Source organism: Notolepis coatsorum (genome assembly GCF_963971535.1).
Source record: "Notolepis coatsorum genome assembly, chromosome: 1".
Taxonomy (NCBI): Eukaryota; Metazoa; Chordata; class Actinopteri; order Aulopiformes; family Paralepididae; genus Notolepis; species Notolepis coatsorum.
The window spans coordinates 293,858,916-293,881,138 of NC_140165.1; the positions used below are offsets into that span (position 1 = coordinate 293,858,916).

The window sequence follows — 22,223 nt, forward strand, 5'->3', positions numbered from 1 at the left end:
GAAATGTGTGTGTGGCCTGCGAGCCCGTGTGTGTGTGTCTGTGTGTGGACTGTCTGCGAGCCGTGGTCAGCGGAGGCGAGTTTTGACATGGCATTGATCCATTGTTCTATTGAAGCACATTACCACCATCCTCTCGCTAAACAACTTGTAGACCACGGTGTTTTTATGAGTGCCCACAAGCAGCTGTTTTATTAATAATATAATAAGCCGCGTTTTTTCTTCCTTCTTCCCAAGATGCACAGATAGATAGATAGATAGAGAGATGGATGCAGTGTGCTTGTTTTGCAGTGAATGAATGCTGCGAGCAGTGGTAATAATAATCACTTCCTATATTTGGTTCGATGAAGCCGAACCGAGACCGACGTTTTCAGGCGGACTAGAGTTCGCCTGTTTGGTCCACGAACCGAGTTCGACACGCATTCACACAAACCCGAAAAACCGGACTATCGAATTCTGGTCCGAAAGTCCGGACCAAACAGCCCCTGTGTGAAAGCGACCTAAATGTTAAATGAAGTACTCTACAGATTAGGGCTGGGCGATATGGCCAAACATTTTATCACGATAACGATATGATAATGTTATCATATCACTCGATATCGATATTGTTATCAGTATTAACTCATTCAGCACCAGCTATTACCCTCATCCATGTAGTCAATGCACCAGCTTTCCATTGCCTATTTTCACTGTGCGTCACAATGTTTGCAGAGCTATAATCTATATTCTATATTATAGCTATGGAGACGATACTATGGCTCATTTGACAGTGAGGGTTCGTACGGGTGCTGGAAATCCTTGGAAATGCTTGTATTTCAATGTGGTGTTTTCAAGGTTTGAAAGGTGCTTGAATTGTGTATAAAGTGCTGGAAAGTTATTGAAATTGTAATTGCACTGTATATACTTTCATAATAAATCGCTATCTGACTGAATCGTTAGGTTTTTAGATAAAGAAAAAAAAATCTGAGATTGCCTTCAAAATGAAGAGGAGTCCTCTCTCGAGCCTCGCCACTCGCGTGCCCGCCCCGCCAACGGCACCCCCTGCCCCTCCTCAAAGCTTGCTTTAATCCCAGTAACGTTAGCGAGGGGTAGGGCCCGACAAGCCTAGTGCTTCTCCCTAGCCCTTTTCGGACAATTGGACAATGCTGCAATAGCAGCTGGTAAAACGTTGGTGATTTATGGAATGACCGTTGTTACTGTATGTGTCCAAAGCCAGAATAAAAAAATAACTGAACTGAACGTTAGCAAGCTTCTTATTTAATTTTTTAAGACGTTAGCAGCAAGCTACTGAGCTAGCGTTGCCACAGACGGCTATGTTTATTGTTCATGTTGACAACGACAAGCGACACCGTATATTAACACATTGAGTGCCCGGCCCCTTCCGGGAAGTGACCTGGCCTTGCCGCCCATTAACCCCATGTAAACGTAGTTGTACTTTGTAGAGCTAAACCTATATTTTATAGTATAGCTATGGGTCTAATAACGCTGTCGAGTCTCATTGAGCTGCTTCTGGTCAACATGCAAAAAACGGATTCTTTTTTTCATCCGTACATTTCCGTTTTATACCGTTTTGAATATGAACATAGTCCGGCCGCTTCTGAGCAATTCCAGGGAAAATACACAAACAGCGTTTTTGTGTAATTCAATAAACAGTCACCCAACGGCACACAGTCATACACATAGAACACAGATAGCTTCAATAGCTGTAGAAAATAAATATCAGATCAACGCAAGCTTTCATATATGGTGTCCTTACCTGGTCTCTGAAGTAATGCAAAGAAAATAATCCAATAATCTCATCGCCATTTCTGTTATCCACAGCGATCCTGTCCCCGACGTTGTTGGGCATTGCACTTCAACGGGCGGGCGGGGTCAGTAGTCCAAACCATCCCTACAAGCGTGTGTTTTGCCGGAGTGTGTAGGACCCGCCCCCATGCCATAGCTCGGTAGAGAAAATAAACTAACCCGTTTCTAACGGGGTGCAATAATGCCGGAAGGCGTTAGAGGGCGGTATAAGACCGTCTGCCAGCACAGACACACTCGGAACAGTATGCACAAGGTGCCCCGCTGAATTATGAATGGCAATAGATAATAAAAGAAATACCGTGACACAAACGTAGATCTACGTTTCCGGCACTCAACGATCGGGCGACAGAAACGTAATTCTACGTGAACGGCAATCAAAGTGTTAAGGTGAGTTAATAAATTCACTCTGAAGAATCTGCTCCGGTCTGATAAACTGACTCTTTGGTCAGAGCGTCCAGTGTGCATAACTTGAGTGCGCTCGCTCTGACACACTGAAAGCCAATTTACCTTCAAACAAGTTTCGTTTAGCTAACGCCATTATGCATCGGAGCTGTGGTTTCGCTGTGATCAACATGGCTAACAACAAGCAAATCAATTCTTTCTATTTTAAGGAATGTTCTGTAGGATATGTCGGCAACATAAGAAGCCAGCTACAAGGGGTAGCTGTTTGTGTGAAATAACAAGAGAGGAGACTAGAACGTGCGTCAACTGTGCGTCTGTATTGCAACCAATAACATGGGCATCATATAGCTTACATCCTGGTCCCTGCTGGGATGTACCAACTGAACACACCACTATATATATAAAATCCTAGGTTGATTTGATTTTGTATACATTTTAAGGTTCAAGGAGCTGATTGACTGTTCTCTTATTTTGCACATTTTCAGTAAATATTTGATTGAAATTAAAGTTTTATCTGGTGATTATTTGAGTGATTGGATCAGCCAGGTTATATAGGATGCCAAGTCTACATCCTTTTGGTTTCTTTATAGCACAATAACATCTGATTTAATGTGATGGAAGAAGTAAAATTATCATTTTGAGTAAATATTTTATTTACCACAGCCGCATAAGATGCTGGAAAAGCTTGAAAATGCACCTTGAAAAAGCTTGAATTTTGCTTTGGAAAAGGTGTAATAACCCAGTCACTATCTTTCGTCCAACATGTAAAATTTTTTTATAATTCGCGTGTTATCCCGTGGTGAATATTGTATAGTTTCAGAGTGAGAGAGGGGGAGATCAAATCCGTTGGATAGGTCCTGAAAAGACCGGATACCCGAGTCATTGAAAATATCCCCCAATGTATGTATGCCTTTCCCTTCCCATCTAGGATATCTAATGGGTTGTCCAATAAGGAGCAAATTGTTATTGAATAGTGGGGAATGCGTGTGCCATTTATGGCGCTTAGTGCATGGTTTCTGGGTGTCACGCCAAATCTGGATCACATGTGTGATCAGAGGGCCAAATCGTAATTTGCATTGCTTAATTGAAATGTTGGTATACACGACATCTTGAAGTCTATGTGGGGACACCATCTCCTCCTCCAATGGGCGCCAGGACACAGCCGCTTGAGCGTCAAACCAAGGTCTCCGAGAGTAAGCTTGAAAATAATACTTGAAGTCTGGAAATGCCAAACCCCCGTCTAGTTTACTCCTCTGTGCAGTGGATCTCTTTAAGCGTGGGGGTTTGTTATTCCAGACGAATTTATATGCAGCAGAGTGCAGTTTTTGCCAGTAACCAACAGGGGGAGACAACACGAGATCTTTAACTTGAGAGTTAATGTGGAAGAGGAACATGTCTAAAAAGGAAAATTCAATTGATCTTGATCATACGAAATAATTGCGATTGTCTCGTATAATCGCCATCACAAAGTTATTTGATTATTGCAGCAGCCCTACTCCATTCCCTCCTATATTCTGAGTTGTTGCTAATGTTGTTTCATTTGCAGTTTGCAGCACTACGTTGTGGGTGGGACAACTAGACAAGAGAACGAACCAGGCTGATGTGATGTCCCTTCTGGAAGAGTTTGGTCAGATTGATAACATTAATGTGAGTTTGACATTTCAAAAGCACTTTCAATTCAGTTTAATTTCAGTTATTTTCCAGAGTGGGTTTGCTTGTTTCAGTTTAGTTTTTATTAGTTTCAGTATTATGTTTTTTTTTCTTCATTATAATATTTGTCTGGGGCAAATCTTTTATTTAATTTTTTTTAATGTCAGAATAGCTATTTTGCTATAGAAACGCAGTATGCACTGATTGCCTCCTCGTGTTTACTATGGTGACAGATTTTACCAAATGAATTATTACACTATCGTTTCAGTTACCGGTAGTTTGATTATTTATTTGTTTTTTTAAAGTCTAGTTTTAGTTAAATATAATAACCTTGCTTGGAACTAATGATTCTTGCATCTGTCTGTTTTCCTCTTTCTCCCTCTCTCTCTCTCTCTCTCTCTCTCTCTCTCTCTCTCTCTCTCTCTCTCTCTCTCTCTCTCTCCTCTCTCATATTTACTTTGTCCAGATGATTCCTCCCAGGGGGTGTGCCTATATTGTTATGGTTCACAGACAAGATGCCTTTACAGCCTTACACAAACTCGGTAGTGGGTCATTTAAAGTCAACCAGAAACCCATCAAGGTACATAGCTCTCAGGAGATACAGTCAGGTCCATACATATTTGGACATTGACTCAATTTTCACAATTCTCGGTCTGTACACTACCACAATGGACTTGAAAAGAAATAATCAAGATGTGCTTTAAGTGAAGACTTTCAGATTTAATTTGAGGGTATTTAGAAGTCAGGTGATCAAAAGTAAATGGACAAACTAACAATCATAAATCAAATTGTCACTTTTAATACTTGGTTGGAAATCTTCAATGACAGCCCTACAGTCTGGAACCTGCTGCGTTTCATCCCTGGTGATTCTCTGCCAGGTCTCTACTGCAACTGTCTTCAGTTCCTGCTTGTTCTTGGGGCATTTTCCCTTCAGTTTTGTCTTCAGCAAGTGAAATGCATTCTCAATTGGATTCAGGTCAGGTGATTGACTTGGCCATTGCATAACATTCCACTTTTTTGCCTTAAAAACTCTTTGTCCATATGCACTGTGAAGCGCCGTCCAATGTGTTCTGAAGCATTTGGCTGAATATGAGCAGATGATATTGCCCGAAACACTTCAGAATTCACCATGCTGCTTTTCTCAACAGTCGCAACATCAATCATCAATACATATAAGCGAACCATACATGCCCATGCCATAACACTACCACCACCATGCTTCACTGATGAGGTGGTATGCTTTGCATCATGAGCAGTTCCTTTCCTTCTCCATATTATTATCTTTATCTCTAGTTGATCTTTGTCTCATATGTCCATAGGATGTTGTTTCAGAACTGTACATGCTTTACTAGATGTTTTTTGGCTAACTCTAATCTGGTCTTCATGTTTTTGAGGCTCACCAATGGTTTATATCTTGTGGTGAACCCTCTGTATTCACTCTGTTGAAGTATTTGACTTTGACACAGATACACCTACCTCTTGGAGAACGTTCTTGATCTGGTCAACTGTTGTGAAGGAGTTTTTCTTCACCAGGGAAAGAATACTTCTGTCATCCATCACAGTTGTTTTCCATGGTCTTCTGGGTCTTTTGGTGTTTCCGAGTTCACCAGTGCGTTCTTTCTTTTTAAGAATGTACCAACAGTTGGTTTGGCCACATGTAATGTTTTTGCTATCTCTCTGATGGGTTTGTTTAGATTTCAGCCTAATGATGGCTTGCTTTCTTGGAAATACCACTCTTGAAATTAACTCTAGACCTTTAATGTGCTCTTTGTGAATGATATAATGAGGGAATACACACCTGGCCATGGAACAGCTGAGCAGTCTAATTACTTTTGGTCCCCTTTTAAAAATAGGGAATCGCATATAGAAATTCTTGTAATTCCTACACCATTCACCCGATTAGTATGTAAATACCCTCACATTTAAAGCTGAAAGTATGCACTTAAAGCACATATTGATTGTTTCATTTCAAATCCATTGTGGTGGTGGTAGGGGGTTCCACGATGTTCCTGGTCAAATTCCCAATCAGGTCTCTGACATCAAGGCCACCTAATCATCCCTTCCCCCTCAATCCCTGTCTCCTGAGCCGTTCAGCCATTGTGTATTGTGATGTATGGCAGTGTATGGCAGCCATTGAGCCTGCGTTGCCCAAGGTTGGGTGCTACCAGTGGTGGTGAAGGAGGCACCCTACATTGTGGGGAGCGCTTTGAGTGTCTAGAAAAGCGCTATATAAATGTAATGATCATTCATTATTCATCATTCATTTTAAGGGAAGTAGGGAGGGGATACATGCATGCAACATGTAAACAACATTCACTTTGGACCCGCAAAGACATTTTAAATTATAATTTCATTAAAGGGGCTGTAAGTGGTGTTTCTTTGTTAAAATAAGTGTTAAATGGCTCTACATTCCAACAGCTATCACTGATATAGAGTGCTTGGTCAGTAACATGGGTCTCCCAGTCCCTCCACTCTGCAGTAAATGGAAAATACAAAATAAATGTTTCCGGTATCCCTTCCCACGTTATCCAATCAGGAGAGAACCCTAGATATTTTTATTTCAAGAAATCTTGCCAAGCCAAATTTGCTTACTTCACTGGCAGATTATTTAACTTGTTTCCACGACACATATGATGAATTGAAAATGGGGGACCCTGATGGAAACAAGACGAAAGTCTTTCTCAGGTCTGCATCCTCTTAACAATTGTATGTATTGAGCTGTACTGTACTGTACCCATTCTGCAATCTGTTAATAAACTTTTCAATCAATCAATCAATCACATTTGCTTAAAACGTATTTTTCTTTTTTTCCGACCAATTTTGCAGTCTGGAGCTCTTTTGATTGGATGAAGTGGGAACGGGATACCAGAACATGTATTTTATGTCCACTACAGAGCGGAGGGCCTGACCAGACAATCTCATCAGTGATTGCTGTAGAGTGTGGACTACTTGTTTTAACAAATACCATGAATTTCATGAATTACAGCACCTTAATTATTTTGGGGGAAAAGCAATACTTTTATTCCGCATCCTTTCTAAAAGCTCTGTCGATGTATTTGTTTTAAATGATTACTCTACATAAAAATTGTATCTACCAATAAGCACTTGTTATACAAGTATTGTTGCTATTTTAAGGAATAGCTCAGTACATAGGTTGTGTGTGTAGTGAGTACTGTGTGCATACTGCGATTACTGTGAATGACATAACGCGTGTTCTAACCACAAATGTTCGTGACTCAATCAAGTTACCAGTGCTCACGGTAAAGTAATCTCAAATAATTTTGGAATGCACTCAGAATATGCATTGGCTAACTTTATTTCTATTGACTGTTGATTGATGAGCTTAAAATCCAAACCAATTAATTTGCAATTCTCTGAGCAGTTCACCACACCAGGGTTCGCACAAGGTCCTTCAAGTGCTTAAAGTGCTTGACTAAAAAAAGAAAAGAAAAAGGTAGAGGCCTGGAATTCCTTGAAAACGGCAAACATTTTTAAACAAGGTGATTAAAAAGTCTTGAAAATCTGAGGCGGTCAGGTGGCGTAGCGGAGATTGCGCTCGTCACCAACGCAGGACATGCTGGGTTCGAGCCCAGCTCTCGGCGTTGTCACCAGCTTGGCTGGCCGTTCACACTAATACAATTGGCAGTTATAGGGGGTGGGGAAGCTGGCGGGTGGGAATCTGGCATTGTGGACAGCGACGCCTACAGGTCAGGTCTCGGTGCTTGCTAAGCGGGGCAGGACTTGGTGGAGATAGCGTGCCCTCCCACGCGTTACACTTCACCAATGAGAGTCCTCGCTGCCAAGTGAAAAGACGTCACTGGCTGTCGGCGCACGTCTCGGAGGAAGCGTGCGTCGACTCGGGACGCCCTTGTACCGACTCGTAGGAGAACATGCATACAGCAGCCAGGTAGGGGAGGGGGGGGAATTGGCACAACGACTAATTGGGACGGGGAGAAAATCGGAGAGAAAAAAAAAAAGTATTGAAATTCAAATGAACCAACCATTCACATTGAATGTTTTGTATCAAATCTGACTAGTCGCTGTCTCGCTCGCTCCAACTGCTTTTCCTCATTTCTTTGCATGCGATTCTCTAGCTTGCTCTAGCTGGCAAGCAGGTCAAGAAGATGCTTTAAAAAAACAGCATTTAAAGTGAATTGTATCCTTCGAGTGACATCCTTGAAAATGAAAAATAGTGCTTGGAAAAGTAATTGAAAGTCCTTGAATTTCATTTTGCAATGTCTGGGAACCCTGCCACACATGCGTATGTGTGTAAAAGACGACTTGGGGCGACGCTAGTATACGGAAGTGGCTCTCAAGGTGACGATTAGACAACACTTTATGTTGTCAGTAGATGGCAGCATTGGTTTAAAATTAAAAGGTGAAAATGTTGAAAACTACAACACTGCATTTCCCAAGAGCGTTAGCACAGGTCGCAGGTCACTGGGATGTGTGTATATTCTTCGACGTGATCTGAACAGCGGTAAACTAATACTGCGACCTCGGTATAGCGACCGCGAATGGTCAACTAATTATCTTACCAAAAGTGCGCTGGTAGCGTTACATATGTTGTCTAAAGGGGGACATATGGTACAATTTAAGATTCTAATGATAATCGGCATATAAAGGACAACATAGAGCACCGTTAATTTGTAAGAAACCTCAATGAAAACGGCGCAGGGTGCTATTGTTATGAAAATGTGATAGAATCCTATAAAAATGTGGACTCATTTGGTTTACGTTCCGTTAATTGCTATAAAACGACTGTAAAACCTAACTGATTCGTCTAAACAAAATGTATATGAAATCATGGTAATTTTCATGAATTCAAATTTTGCATGGAAATAACTAACCGAAATTATTTTCCGTGTGACGAGGTGAACTCCAAACCTCAAGAGTGGCGGAGCTGCTGTTGTAGTTTAAAAAAAATACTGACAGGGCTATATCTGAAGAGCAGGAAATATCTGAGCATCATTGCCATATCCAAACGGCAGCACTCCCGGTTCATGCATTCACTTAAGGGCAAGGCGCTTGCTAAATGTATATTGTGTTGCCATTCTTTTAACTGAATGATCATAAGACATTTCATTCTTGCCTAGATCGCCTGGGCTTTGAACAAAGGTATTAAGTCGACGCACAAAAAGTTCTGGGACGTGGAGCGAGGAGTCACCTACATACCCTGGAACAAAGTGAAAGTAGACGACCTGGAGAACTTCCAGGAAGGAGGCATGCTGGACGCAGATACACTTAATCCAGGTAAACGCCCGCTCCGTTCCCCCCCGACTCATAACCATATTGTGGCTTGATGGCGTGGTTTCATTTTCCCCAGATCCACTGATTTTGTTTCCTTGTTCACAGAGTGGAGTGACGCTCTCACGGCCCTTAATAAGCCAACTATGAACGGAGCCTCGGACGGCGTACAGGCAGACGGATCAGGCGCCGCTCAGACTCAGGTAATACTAACCGGGTTTCACACGAAGCTCCTCTTTGATAAGTCAATGTCTTGTTTGTGGTGTTGGCCGAAGCTCAAGGATCTTTACTCGTTGGAAGTTTGCCTCAACTATCTGTTGTTGTGCGGAGTCTTTTAAAATAAAAAAAACGTATTATTCATAGTTGCATGTAAGATGTACTAGTATTAGACCAGTGCAAATCTGGTTAGTTTATATTTTGGAAAGTATAGTCATGTTATAGATTTGATTAGTTCCCTCACTGTAGTTCAGTTGAATTTCACCTGCGTTCAAGACGTGGAGTTTGAATAAATAGAAAGGACACTTCCAGCAGTATCTTGAGCCTCTTTCACACTGAGCTGCAGGCACGTTGGAACTATTTTCCCGGCTGGACTATATCACTAATTTCACTCAGGCCAGCGCTGTTGCAACATGGCAGTGAATGCAGGAATGAGACCCGAGGCTTTAATCGCACACCACACACACTGTCATCACCAGCAATGTATTCTAGCCACTGCACTCTTGGTTAGACATCGCCTTGAACTGCTAGCTAGATTTTTACCTCACTTGGTAAAGCTACAGAAGTGGCCTAATGTAAACCACATCTTAGTGAATACATCACTAAGCTACAAATCACCAAAATACTGCTCATCGCACCACTAGAGAGAACAAGATAAGAGCGGGAACTGAAGATGGTTTAGGTGAAGTTTGCTGCTGCCATAATGTGTAGCTACTCTTCATGCATAAAGTTAGCTGACAGCATAACATGTAGCTACTCTTCATGCATAACGTTAGCTGACAGCATAACATGTAGCTACTCTTCATGCATAATGTATAGCTACTCTTCATGCATAACGTATAGCTACTCTTCATGCATAACGTATAGCTATTCTTCATGCATAACGTATAGCTTCTCTTCATGCATAACGTGTAGCTACTAGCTACTCTTCATGCATAACATATAGCTACTCTTCATGCATAACGTGTAGCTACTAGCTACTCTTCATGCATAACGTATAGCTACTCTTCATGCATAACGTATAGCTACTAGCTACTCTTCATGCATAACATAGCTACTCTTCATGCATAACGTGTAGCTACTAGCTACTCTTCATGCATAACATATAGCTACTCTTCATGCATAACATATAGCTACTCTTCATGCATAACGTGTAGCTACTAGCTACTCTTCATGCATAACGTATAGCTACTCTTCATGCATAACGTATAGCTACTAGCTACTCTTCATGCATAACATATAGCTACTCTTCATGCATAACGTGTAGCTACTAGCTACTCTTCATGCATAACATATAGCTTCTCTTCATGCATAACGTGTAGCTACTAGCTACTCTTCATGCATAACATATAGCTACTCTTCATGCATAACGTGTAGCTACTAGCTACTCTTCATGCATAACGTATAGCTACTCTTCATGCATAACGTATAGCTACTAGCTACTCTTCATGCATAACATATAGCTACTCTTCATGCATAACGTGTAGCTACTAGCTACTCTTCATGCATAACATATAGCTACTCTTCATACATAACGTGTAGCTACTAGCTACTCTTCATGCATAACGTATAGCTACTCTTCATGCATAACGTGTAGCTACTAGCTACTCTTCATGCATAACGTATAGCTACTCTTCATGCATAACGTGTAGCTACTAGCTACTCTTCATGCATAACGTGTAGCTATTCTTCATGCATAATGTGTAGCTACTCTTCATGCATAACGTATAGCTACTCTTCATACATAACGTGTAGCTACTCTTCATGCATAACGTATAGCTACTCTTCATGCATAACGTGTAGCTACTAGCTACTCCATGCATAATGTGTAGCTACTCTTCATGCATAACGTGTAGCTACTCTTCATGCATAACATATAGCTACTCTTCATGCATAACATATAGCTACTCTTCATGCATAACGTGTAGCTACTAGCTACTCTTCATGCATAATGTGTAGCTACTCTTCATACATAACATGTAGCTACTCTTCATGCATAACGTTAGCTAGAAGCATAACACGTAGCTACTCTTCATGCATAACGTTAGCTAGAAGCATAACACGTAGCTACTCTTCATCCATAACGTTAGCTGACAGCATAACGTGTAGCTACTCTTCATGCATAACGTTAGCTAGAAGCATAACACGTAGCTACTCTTCATGCATAACATATAGCTACTCTTCATGCATAACGTTAGCTGACAGCATAACGTATAGCTCCTCTTTATGCATAACAGCATGAAGCAGCACTGTAAACAACAAAGGGTACTGAGAATATCTTCGAGAACATCTTCTACTACCAACATCTTAGAAAACCACTGCATTGTCCAGGAATCAAAGCAGCAAAAGTGATTAGCTGTCAGTTATCTCAACTTGATTTAATCAAGTCTGAGAGGGATACATTCCAGAATTCCTCATTTCAAAGCTCCAGAGTGACATCAGACTGTGAGTTGGCTAGTAGTCCGTGAATTGACTAACCACTTTCTCAGCTTTGAGCTACATACACTAAATATGAAAATATAGATATCCATAAACAGGAATACACATATCTCCTATACTGTATGTATTCAAACCAGTCATAGTCTCTCGAGGAAAGGCTTTGAAGTGCCTCAAGTCAACTCCGGTCCCACTACAGTACAGACATGACTCATTGCTTTCGCTGAACATTGCTATGAGGTGCCAAGAAAACAAAGGAGCAGTATTTGTAAGCCTGATTTCAATAGCCAAATACAACATTTTGTTTTGTTTTTATTAGGATTTAATATATGCCGGATACATGTTCAACCCAGTTACATTTATGGGAAAATTAACTGATGGGTGAATGAAATGATAGGTGAAGTAAGGGGAAGCTGATGATAGGGGGGGTGTCCCGGCACCCTCACTTCCAACGTGTCTGCAGAGGTGTGACTTGAAGTTTCCTTTTGTGTGGCTTGATGTTGATGTGGTTAGGCCGGTGCTTTGAGAGCATCAATAAGCCTCCTTCGAACGTCTCAACAGCGTCTCCTTTTTGTGCAAAAGACGCATCATTTCTGTACTCTCCATTCTATGCATTGCCACGGAGGCAATTATTTTAAGTGTGAAAGGGTACACGCCGAGCTTTTTAGAGGCTTTCAAGAGGCACTGCGAGTGCGCGAGAGACCAGCGTTACTGCATTTGATACAGCTTTACAAATAAATAAACGTATATATCTGTAAGATGGTGGTGGGAGAGTTCCTGATGCAATATTGTGATGATGCTATGGCAACAAGGCAACATTGCGTTTCTAAAGTCCAAAGCAGACGGAAGGCGAGCGACGTCGCCTGGCGATGCGATCAGCGGTCGCTCAAAAACAATCATTTAGCACCCTACAGCACACGACCGCTCAGGACCGTTTATTATCCAAATGCGCACTGGATAAAAGTATACATTCACACTATAAAACAAATAGTCTATTGGCTGAATGAACCTGGCATTCATCACATACTGAATAAACCAGGAAATAACTAACGTTGTCGTCGTCGAAAATGTATCATAATCACAAAATGCATTCAGTGCTGGATCTAACTAAATGGATTTATGGAAAGTTCAAGGCCGGACCACAAAGCTTCTGGAAGGGGCGCGACACGCTACGGCTCTTCCTATTCGTACAGCGATGGTCTACCGGCAGCAAAAAAAGTTTAACCCCCCCCCCACCACCAGTTAACCTGATTACGTGCTGATCAGCAGTAATGCAATGTCATGATTGTCGATTCATGAGAGTATCGATAAATAGACAAAGTCGTTAATGTAGGCTATATTAAGCAGCACATATAAATTAATAACTGACTTAGTTAATTAATAATGAACATAAATAGTATGGTAATAATACGTAGGTTATTGATCAATGAATGTATCGATACATTTACTTATATTACAAATGATACACCAGTAGAAGTCATGTTATTTCCTCATTGTCCTTGCTGTGTCGCCTGTCTGCCTTTAAAAAAAAATAGGATTGAGGCGATATTTAGCCAGGCGACAGAACTTGCTGCGTGATTGTCGCTTGAAAATCTCCTGCTGTGTGGGTTCTCTCATTCATAACAATGGAAGTGATGGCATTCTATCGGTCGCCTGGCTTAAAAAAATCTGTTGCCTGGCAAAAATCGCCTGCCGTGTGCATTGAACTTAAGATGTTCCGCAATATCTTGGGTGTTGTGATTATATACTGAGATAGATCGTATTTTTTTTCGACCACCATGAAAAGCTGAAATAATATCCAATGGAGCGATACAAAATCAGGCTGTGCATATGAATAAACGGCTATGTATTGGTTACTAGATTAACGGTATTGTAAATGTAATTGTATTTATTTTTATTTCCCCCGAGAACATCATTTGATAGAAAATTATCTTTAATTAAAAGTCTTAAAATATGAATAAAACATCAACACTTGGCATCAAAGTATCCGTACAGTATCATTGCGGGAAAGTACACATATTATATTTATTATATTCTCCTCCTCCTGTACGAGGGGCTTTGGTCATCTCCTCTGCCACTTTTATTTCGCCTGCCGTGGGTTTTTGATGACGTGTTACCATGAGAACGACCCGTCGTCTTTAAGTGTGGACGGTACATGGCGGTGACAACGTTGCCATGGCAACACACATACGCTTTCAGAACATCTCAAATCTTTATTTACACGATGGCATTATCAAAGGTTCTGCACAAGCTAAACCACCGTTCAGGAATGTTTTATTGGAATGGGAAGGCCCTTTCTATCATTTGAATTCTGTGGTTGAAGGTATGAAAAGGTTGCCGGTTACAGGCCAGTGTGACGCCTCTGCTGCCGTGATGCCTTTCCTCTGTGTCACAATGACAAATAAATGGAAGGCAGTGTTTGTGGTCATCACTTGTGTTTTCTTCTGTCATTATCTAAGTTACCATCACATTTTCGATAACATTTGGCCTTTATGAGGCGCACTTACACGGGTAAAGAAAAAAAGCATTGCATGAGAATAAAACGTGAAACCAGTTGGATTTGATATTTTGAATACAAAGTGAACATTTCTTGTATGGTCATTTCAAAAGGGTGGTGGTGTTCTACAGACTCTCTCTGTCACCTGTAGACGAAGCTAAATAATTGAAGGTGGTGTTTTAAAAGGGGCACTTTGTTGTTGCAGCATGTGAATCAGCTAAGCATAGTCGTCATCCTTCATACAGCGGTAAGAGTTTGAATAACATGTTTAGTGGCACATTATGCTAACTGGTAGATGGTCTAAGGAACATTCTTCAGTCTGTCAGGCAGGTCATTCTGTTAGAGGGATGAGCAATTTGTATGGTCATAAATATGGTTATTTATTATATTATTATTTTCTCAAATATGAAACCCACATTATGAAGTTGTCTGATCTATGCAGTGTGTCTGTAGTATCAGAATGAACTATTCACTGTTCGGAGACACTGCATTATGCACACATCTGGTACCAAAATATTCAGAAGATCAGGAAGTTTCACAACATTGTTGGTGATTCAGTGTCTGTCACATAGAGCCTGCCATTCACAATGGACAGGATGTCCTGTCATCAATTAAACAATGGATTTATTTTCAATTATCATTATTAGAAGAATTAAGCTTTTAGGATACTTGTGGTCATCACTTATGAGTGATGAGGTTTCTGTATCACTGTGCATAGTAATTATCCCAGATTAAGAAGTATGCCTAGTTCAATTATATTGTCGCCTAATACATTTTAGGTGGATATAATGGCCCCCTCAAAATAAAATCCTAATTTGTGTGTTTTTACCCCCAAGTCATCCACAAGATCTTCAAAATATGGTTAAAGCAAATCATTGTCTTGTCATAAGGTTTGTTGAGTTTATTGAAGGAAAAACTAAATATCTTAATTCATCTTCATAGGCTACAAGTCCCTAAAACACCACCTAACGTGTACAGTGCATGGTTTTCTTACACCTGAATTACAGTCCTGGAAATAGATAATATTCTTTGTCTCAAACATTCCTAGAGGTCATTGTAAACCTAGAAACGAGTAACTCAGTAACAAGTAACTCAGCTATGTGGTCGGTTTGGTCTTGGTCAACCCAAGACTTTGTTAGTCGAGTTGGAAAAATGGATCATGTCAACTATTAAATGAGTTGACAGAGTCCTATGACTATTACTCTTAACTATTAGTTAAGAATTTTCTAATTTGATTATTAGAAAATAGAAACCCTTAGAAAGAACATTTCATTTAGCCAAAAACGCTACATGATTATGGTCATGTCTTAAAGAGTGCCAGTGACCTCTATGTTCTTAGCGCAGAAATCCATGTTGACTCATTTCATGGATACGATGTAACAAATACACATTTAGTGGAGATTGCCAGCTGCCAAAATCACACCTGAGGTTGGTCCATGGGCATTTTTCCGGTTGAACACTTGGACCATGACAACACTGTTGACAGGCACTGGAGGACTTGGAAGCCCTTCCCTTGTCTGTTACTGTTGTCTCAACTACTGAGAATCAACTACTGTCTCAACTACTGAGACTAAACTACTGTCTCAACAGTAACCGACCACCATAGGTGTGAGTGTAGCTAGAAGTGAATGCTCTTGTAGTGCACACATTGGCTTGTGATAACTGAACATGCTATATTTCAAGAAGAAACTGCTGTTGCGGTCACTACATTTATAATCACCTGATTTTAGGGTCAAACAAATTAACATTTAGTTGTGGGCTAATATTATATATTTATTTATGGTAAACATTTGTCAATTGCACAGATGATATTGGACTTTCCTTTTTTAATTATTATGGAGCCAAAGCTGAAGAATATCTGTTCTTTAAATGGTATGACTTAATCAACCCTTGAGCATTCAGTCATATTTTCTGATAAAAGATATAGTAAGTAATAAGAAATAGTGAAATTTACAGCATCGTGAGATTTCGACCTTGGGGTGGGTGGGTGGGGGCAGGAGGTACATTTTACCCATGCATTGAAGGAATCGGTTCAAATGTATTGGATCTTTTCTTTTCTTTGGTGTTCGCCCTCAAGTGCAGAGTGACGTAACTCACGGAGTAGGTAAATCTTCCAAGAAGAGAAAACAATCGTTTTCTTTAGACGGAAAATAAAGAAGGAAATAATTTGTATGGCACATTGTGATGAATAGATAACTAGGTGCAGACAAACGTGGTTAAATGTTTTTCATTTCATGGGATCTTTTAACAGTTTTAGTTTGCAACTAATATGATGTCAGCCGAAGGGCTTGAGAAGACCGTCGCGTCTGTCTGTCTCCCTTGACAATAATACAAACCACAGGACCCATCAACGACCCTCCAGAAGAACAGATTTCAAAGAACTTCACATAGTAGTCGTCATTTCTTCAGCTGTCCCAAGAAGATTGGTTTGGACTAGGGTGAGTCTCCCTGGACTTTGTGGTCTTGGGGTCAGTTTTGCATTTGTATTATCCACAGTGAACATTAGGATCTGAGGCAAAAGGTCTCGGGTCTCCACGTCCAATTATCCAAAGGCTCAAGAATGACACATGGTAGTTGCACAATGTTGGGGTTAGATGCAAAAGAAATGTCTCCACTCAATTGTGATGTTTTACTTTTCACCAAACATTCAGCTTGATAGAACATGAACAATTACACATGACTTTAAAAGGTGGACATGGGAATCCTCTGTATGGGACAATGTGAGGTCAGGGGATTGATATTTAGCCCCTCCCACCCCCAGCATCTGTGTTCCAGTGTCATGTTTGTGGGGACAAATTCTTAGAGTAACTAAACTCATGGTCCTTTTGCTGCCCTGCTGGTTGATATTTTAACTGCGCACTGCCCTCAGAGGACCTCTTTGGAGGTATGATATGCTGTGATATGCCTCGAGCTGTAGTATGATGTGCCCTTATCTTGTTACTGATTCATCAAGGCACTAGATAATTTGTAACGCTCATATATAATAATACAATTATATGTGATGTTACAAATATTTTTTGTTAGTACATTTATGGAAACATTGTTTAAATGACTGACAAACAAGCATGCAAAAGACAAAATGGCCAATGAAATAAGTATATCAAGGGTAGGGAGCCAAATTTAAAGGGACGTCTTTATTTGTCAATAAAATAAATTATAAGAGAGTAAAATGGCTAACGCAGCATTTAGTGGATGAAAAGTAATATTAGCCCTGTGTGAATAGGACTATTCCTCATGGGGACATTTAGCATTCTGTAACCACATCTCTCATTGCAGTGAAGAAACGATTTTGCTTAAGATTTCCATCCAGTGGGAAATGCAAGTGTGGCTAAGATGGATATTCCCATCACCCTTTATTTCAGGGTGGATTTAGTGAAACTTCAGTCCCAATGTGTCATATTTTGAAAACAATTCTCTGCATCGGCTTTTCTAAATCACGAATTGACAATAGACTAGAAATTCTAAATCATACTCATTTATCAGCCACATACAGTACACGAGTTACCCAAGGGCCAATGGCACAAGAACGTCAGTGTGCTGTTTTGACTCCGGATTCATGACAATGTTATGGATTTGTAGTTTTCCGCTTGCTAGTTAAATGTATTTTTCCCCCAGTGTCGGGCCATTTTAGATTTAGTTTTTCACCTAGATGAGTTTTTAGCAAACTATACATCCTTCTCACGTGAGCTGTAGGGTGTCGGTCTGACAAGCAATTTCAGTTGCCATTTGACCCAATGGGTTGCCCTAAATCTCAGCAAAGTGTAAATATTAAGGGCGGGGCACACAAGGACCTCCAGTCAGAACAATGACTGTTGGTTACAGTAATGAAACTCACACTACCCGTTCTTTCTGCTAACATTACATCAAAGAAACTCAACACACTACATTTGTTCTGGTTAAACACTCTAGATTAACCTTTTCCAAATAGGAAAGCCAGTCTTAAGATACTATGAGCTAAGACTTTTTCTTACCTTGATGTTTCAGCTGTAATCTCTACTTTCTTCTCCAGAAGCATCGCAGCTACTTCAGAAGCAACACTGATGCTTCTGAAGAAAGCAGTAGAGATTACAGCCAAAACGTCAATGCAAAATGAAATTAATTAATTAATAATAATAATAATAATACAAATTAAAAAAAGTCTTACTAGTCTATATGAACAGTTTATAGTATGACATGGTTCTGTTTGTAAAGGGGAATACCGCTCAGTTTTAGGCTTTGTTTGTTATCCTCATGGTCAGCTCATTCTTAGGATGGCTCAATTAATATTTGTGCATGAACTAACTTGAGATCTAGGACTCAATGCAATGTCATCTGTGGAGCTGCTACATAGAGGGTGAAATGGGAAAGATGTTTAAGGTGAATGTTAGGATTTAGGAACCCAGGATTTCTATGAATAAATGCACATTATTTCTTTTAAAATGTATACTTGAGAGAAAAGCTCATTTGGATATAAAAAGTCAAAACAACCTCTGCATATCGAAAACTGGCTCCAGATCTTGCAACCTGGCGACATTCCACATTCGAGACAAGTCTCGCTTCAGATTCATGTTGCCAAATATTTATTGTACCATCCTAAACCACAGGAATACAGATAATAATTTTAATTAAGTGGCATTCTCCTTTTTTATTAAGTCTATGAAGTTAACTTGACATTTTGACCTACAGAGAAGAAAGGTGATGACGCGCTCCGATTTACTTTAAGTACAACAGCAGTAAATTGATCCATGCGTGGAGATCATCCGATTCTCATGAGGCCTCACACAGGTGAGTGTGTCTGGAAGTGATTGATTGATTGAACATTTTATTAACCGATTGCAGAATGGGTACAATACAGTACGGCTCAATACACACAATTAGGTTTGGATATCAGAATTTTCCTCTCCGAAAAAATACTGAGGAACCCTCCGATGGCTGAAAGGTAACCACTCTCTCATGATCTTTGGAAACTGACTCGATTGTGAATACCTCTGCGTTTTTGCACCCTGGATATAAGTACTTTTCATAACCTGGGTTTTTCTCCAGGACCAATTTCATGTAGAGCCACTTCTCATGTAGCACACTCTCCTTGTCACATAATTGGTAGGTATATATAAAGGAACAACAGTTTTCTCCTAAAACACAGTTGAGAATATTTTCACAATGTAACATGGCAAAAGATGGTGCGACTGTGGCTCGGGAGGTAGAGCAGTCGTCTGTAATCCGGAGGTTCCCGGTTCGATTCCCACTCCTCCCGGGCAGCGTGTCGAAGTGGCCTCGAGTCCTGATGAGCAGGTTGGCACCTTGCAGTCGGTGTGTGTGAGTGAATGGGTTAAATGTGAGGCACAAATCGTAAAGAGCTTTGGATAAAAGCTGCTATATAAACGCAACATTTAAAAGGTAGTAAGGAAAGTGGAAGCACTGATTTGATGTGAGTCCTGGTCCAAGAATGCAGTGTGCGACTCGCAGGCTTTCCTCAGTGGAGCTCACCTGCAGGAAACTGGAGTAGCGGGTATCCTGTATTCTCTGCCGATGGAGTCAGAAACCAGGGTAAGAGAGTAGACCTGTAGTTGTACTGCAGCCAGGTTGTATGAAATGTGTAACGTGTTAATGTGCATGTCCCTATAGCGGTTGAAAAGAAAATATGCATGTATACCTAGGAATAGTATTTTCCCAAATTCAAAACCTGTGATGGGACTGTTGTTAATCCTTATTACATCCTTATATAGATCTACTGTCCAGTGTACAGCAGTCTGCTACTAGTGGTTGCAGGAATAATCCATATCCATGGATAAAAAGTACTTTTGCTGCGCACACAAGTTTCCAGACTGACTTTATAATATATTACATCTTTATTTAAAAATTAAGTAAAACGATGGAGCGAACAACACATTTCACATGTCTGCTTTGCTCTTATCTGAAAATAAGAGATTCATATTTAAAGAAAATAGTCTGAAGATGATTCTGTGTGCGATGAAAGTACTTAAATTAATGTACTGTATAACACTCATAAACTATAGGAGTTTACTACTACATTGCTTCAATTTGCTCTTCACATTTTCTGTAGGTTGTGAGGATTTATACTGAGTATAGAACTCGAGCACCACCTACAAAGGCTTCTGACTAGGGAGAATTTGGTATCCTGGTTATTATAACCCTTAACTATTTAAAGCATGGTTTCTTAAACCTTTCAAGCCAGGGACCCAATTGACCTAATCGCAAACCCTACCCTCTTGATCCTCCAATCACAACGGTTGCTTACCTCGAGGGGGGACCTACCACAAGAAGGCCTTCGAGTAATTTTGGATCTGGGTCCATCGTTTTAGAATACCAGGATGTAAATGGTTACTAAATGTTGGGTTTAAAGTTTACACATTTGTAGTTTTACTTACCGGTATATATGTTGACTAGGAGAAAATCCACATTGATTTGACCACTTAACCCATTTAGACCTAAAACGCCTGCTAATAATGCATTATATAGCCTGTATATACACACAACTGTGTTTCCCGGGTTCGTCATGAAGGTAAGATGTAGATGGTGAGGAGACAACATAACCATTTTAAGCCATGAAACCGATTGTGTGAAAAGTGGGTCTAACCCAATACTAGTGTAGAATCATCTTATTTTAAAGGCAGTTCACCCAAAATAAATCAAATGACACTCTCTTACCTAGAATGCTATCTATCCATCTGAATGGTTTTTGATTGATTTGCTGAGTTTTGTAGATATCTGCTGTAGAGATGTTTGCTCTCACTCCAATACAATAGATTGCCAAAAAATATATATACACATTTTAAAAACTCTTTACCGAAATCATGACACGTTCCTCAAGATAATCCACAGACTTTGTTGTGAGCAGTTTCATCGAGAACTATACTGAAGTACACCCGTGTAATATGTAATGAAACTTCCCAACAAGGTCTGTCTCCAGTAACGGTGTACTGATTTCTCGAAAGGGACTTTGCTGTTGTATTGTTGATGTAACTGGCCTTGGGTGTGTTGCAAGTGCCACAAGGTATTCAGCTCCATTGTATTGAAGTGAAGCCAGATATCGGCAAAACTCTGCTAATCACACAGATCTGGATGGACAGATGGCACTGGGTAACAGGACAAAAAAATAAAGATTTTTATCTTTTATTATTGATATAATATTTAGAAAATGACAGCTTTTCTGTAGTTGTTTGCACCACATTTGAGTTATTTCCCACCTTTAATGTTTTTAAATTCTAGTTTAATTTAAATTAGATTTGCTTAGATCTAAATCTAATAAAATAAGTATAACATTTCCTTTATTGACTGAACATGTGTTTTTTTGGTGGGTATAGCACACACCACATTTTAAGTGAACAGTATCCTGCCCTGCCTGGCTACCCCACACCCAACAAATAAGTAAAGTAAAGTAAACAAGTAAAACAAAGAACGTTTACAAACTTCCTGGCTCCAAAAAGCACATCTACTAGAGGCCTTGCACATAATGTTTGGTATCATTTTCAAAAGAAAATGTCTAATTTCTGTGCAGTGGTAGAGCAGGTAAAACATTGGAAAAGCATGATATTACTGTTCTACTGTGACTTCATTCAGTAGTAAGACACCCAAGTTAAGTAAGTTTTTGTTAATTATGTTATTTATCAACATTATCAACACATAGCAACCATTGTCTCTTCCATTGCCATATATAAAGTAATGGTTGCTATGCTACAGGCAGCCATGTTGGAAGACTACACAAACATCCCATGCAAGTCCTCTATTGATATGAAATTCTTATCAAGGCTCATTCATTGCTTGTGTCCTCGTGACAATGCAAAGGGCAATCGTTCTTAAAAGCTTGTTAATCTGAAGACTTCAAACCTTGGCCAAATGGCAAGGAGGATATTATGTCATTATATCCACCAGCACCTAAATATAATTTCATTTCATATCTGTTTTAAATTGCATAATTATGAATTCACCTTTGACAATCGCGACACATTGAAAATACTTCTGACCACGACAA

At 40.0% G+C, this 22,223-nt stretch overlaps 1 protein-coding gene across 1 annotated transcript in view; it reads left to right on the forward strand.

Annotated features, from left to right (window-relative positions):
- LOC311239814 (SR-related and CTD-associated factor 4-like) overlaps window positions 1–22,223 on the forward strand; it is an 88,095-nt gene that overhangs the window by 46,222 nt on the left and 19,650 nt on the right. The window contains exons 13-16 of the mRNA XM_084328263.1: window positions 3,752–3,852; window positions 4,322–4,435; window positions 8,952–9,108; window positions 9,211–9,305. Coding sequence (XP_084184389.1) covers window positions 3,752–3,852; window positions 4,322–4,435; window positions 8,952–9,108; window positions 9,211–9,305 — 467 coding nt within the window. The remainder of the gene's footprint in view (window positions 1–3,751; window positions 3,853–4,321; window positions 4,436–8,951; window positions 9,109–9,210; window positions 9,306–22,223) is intronic.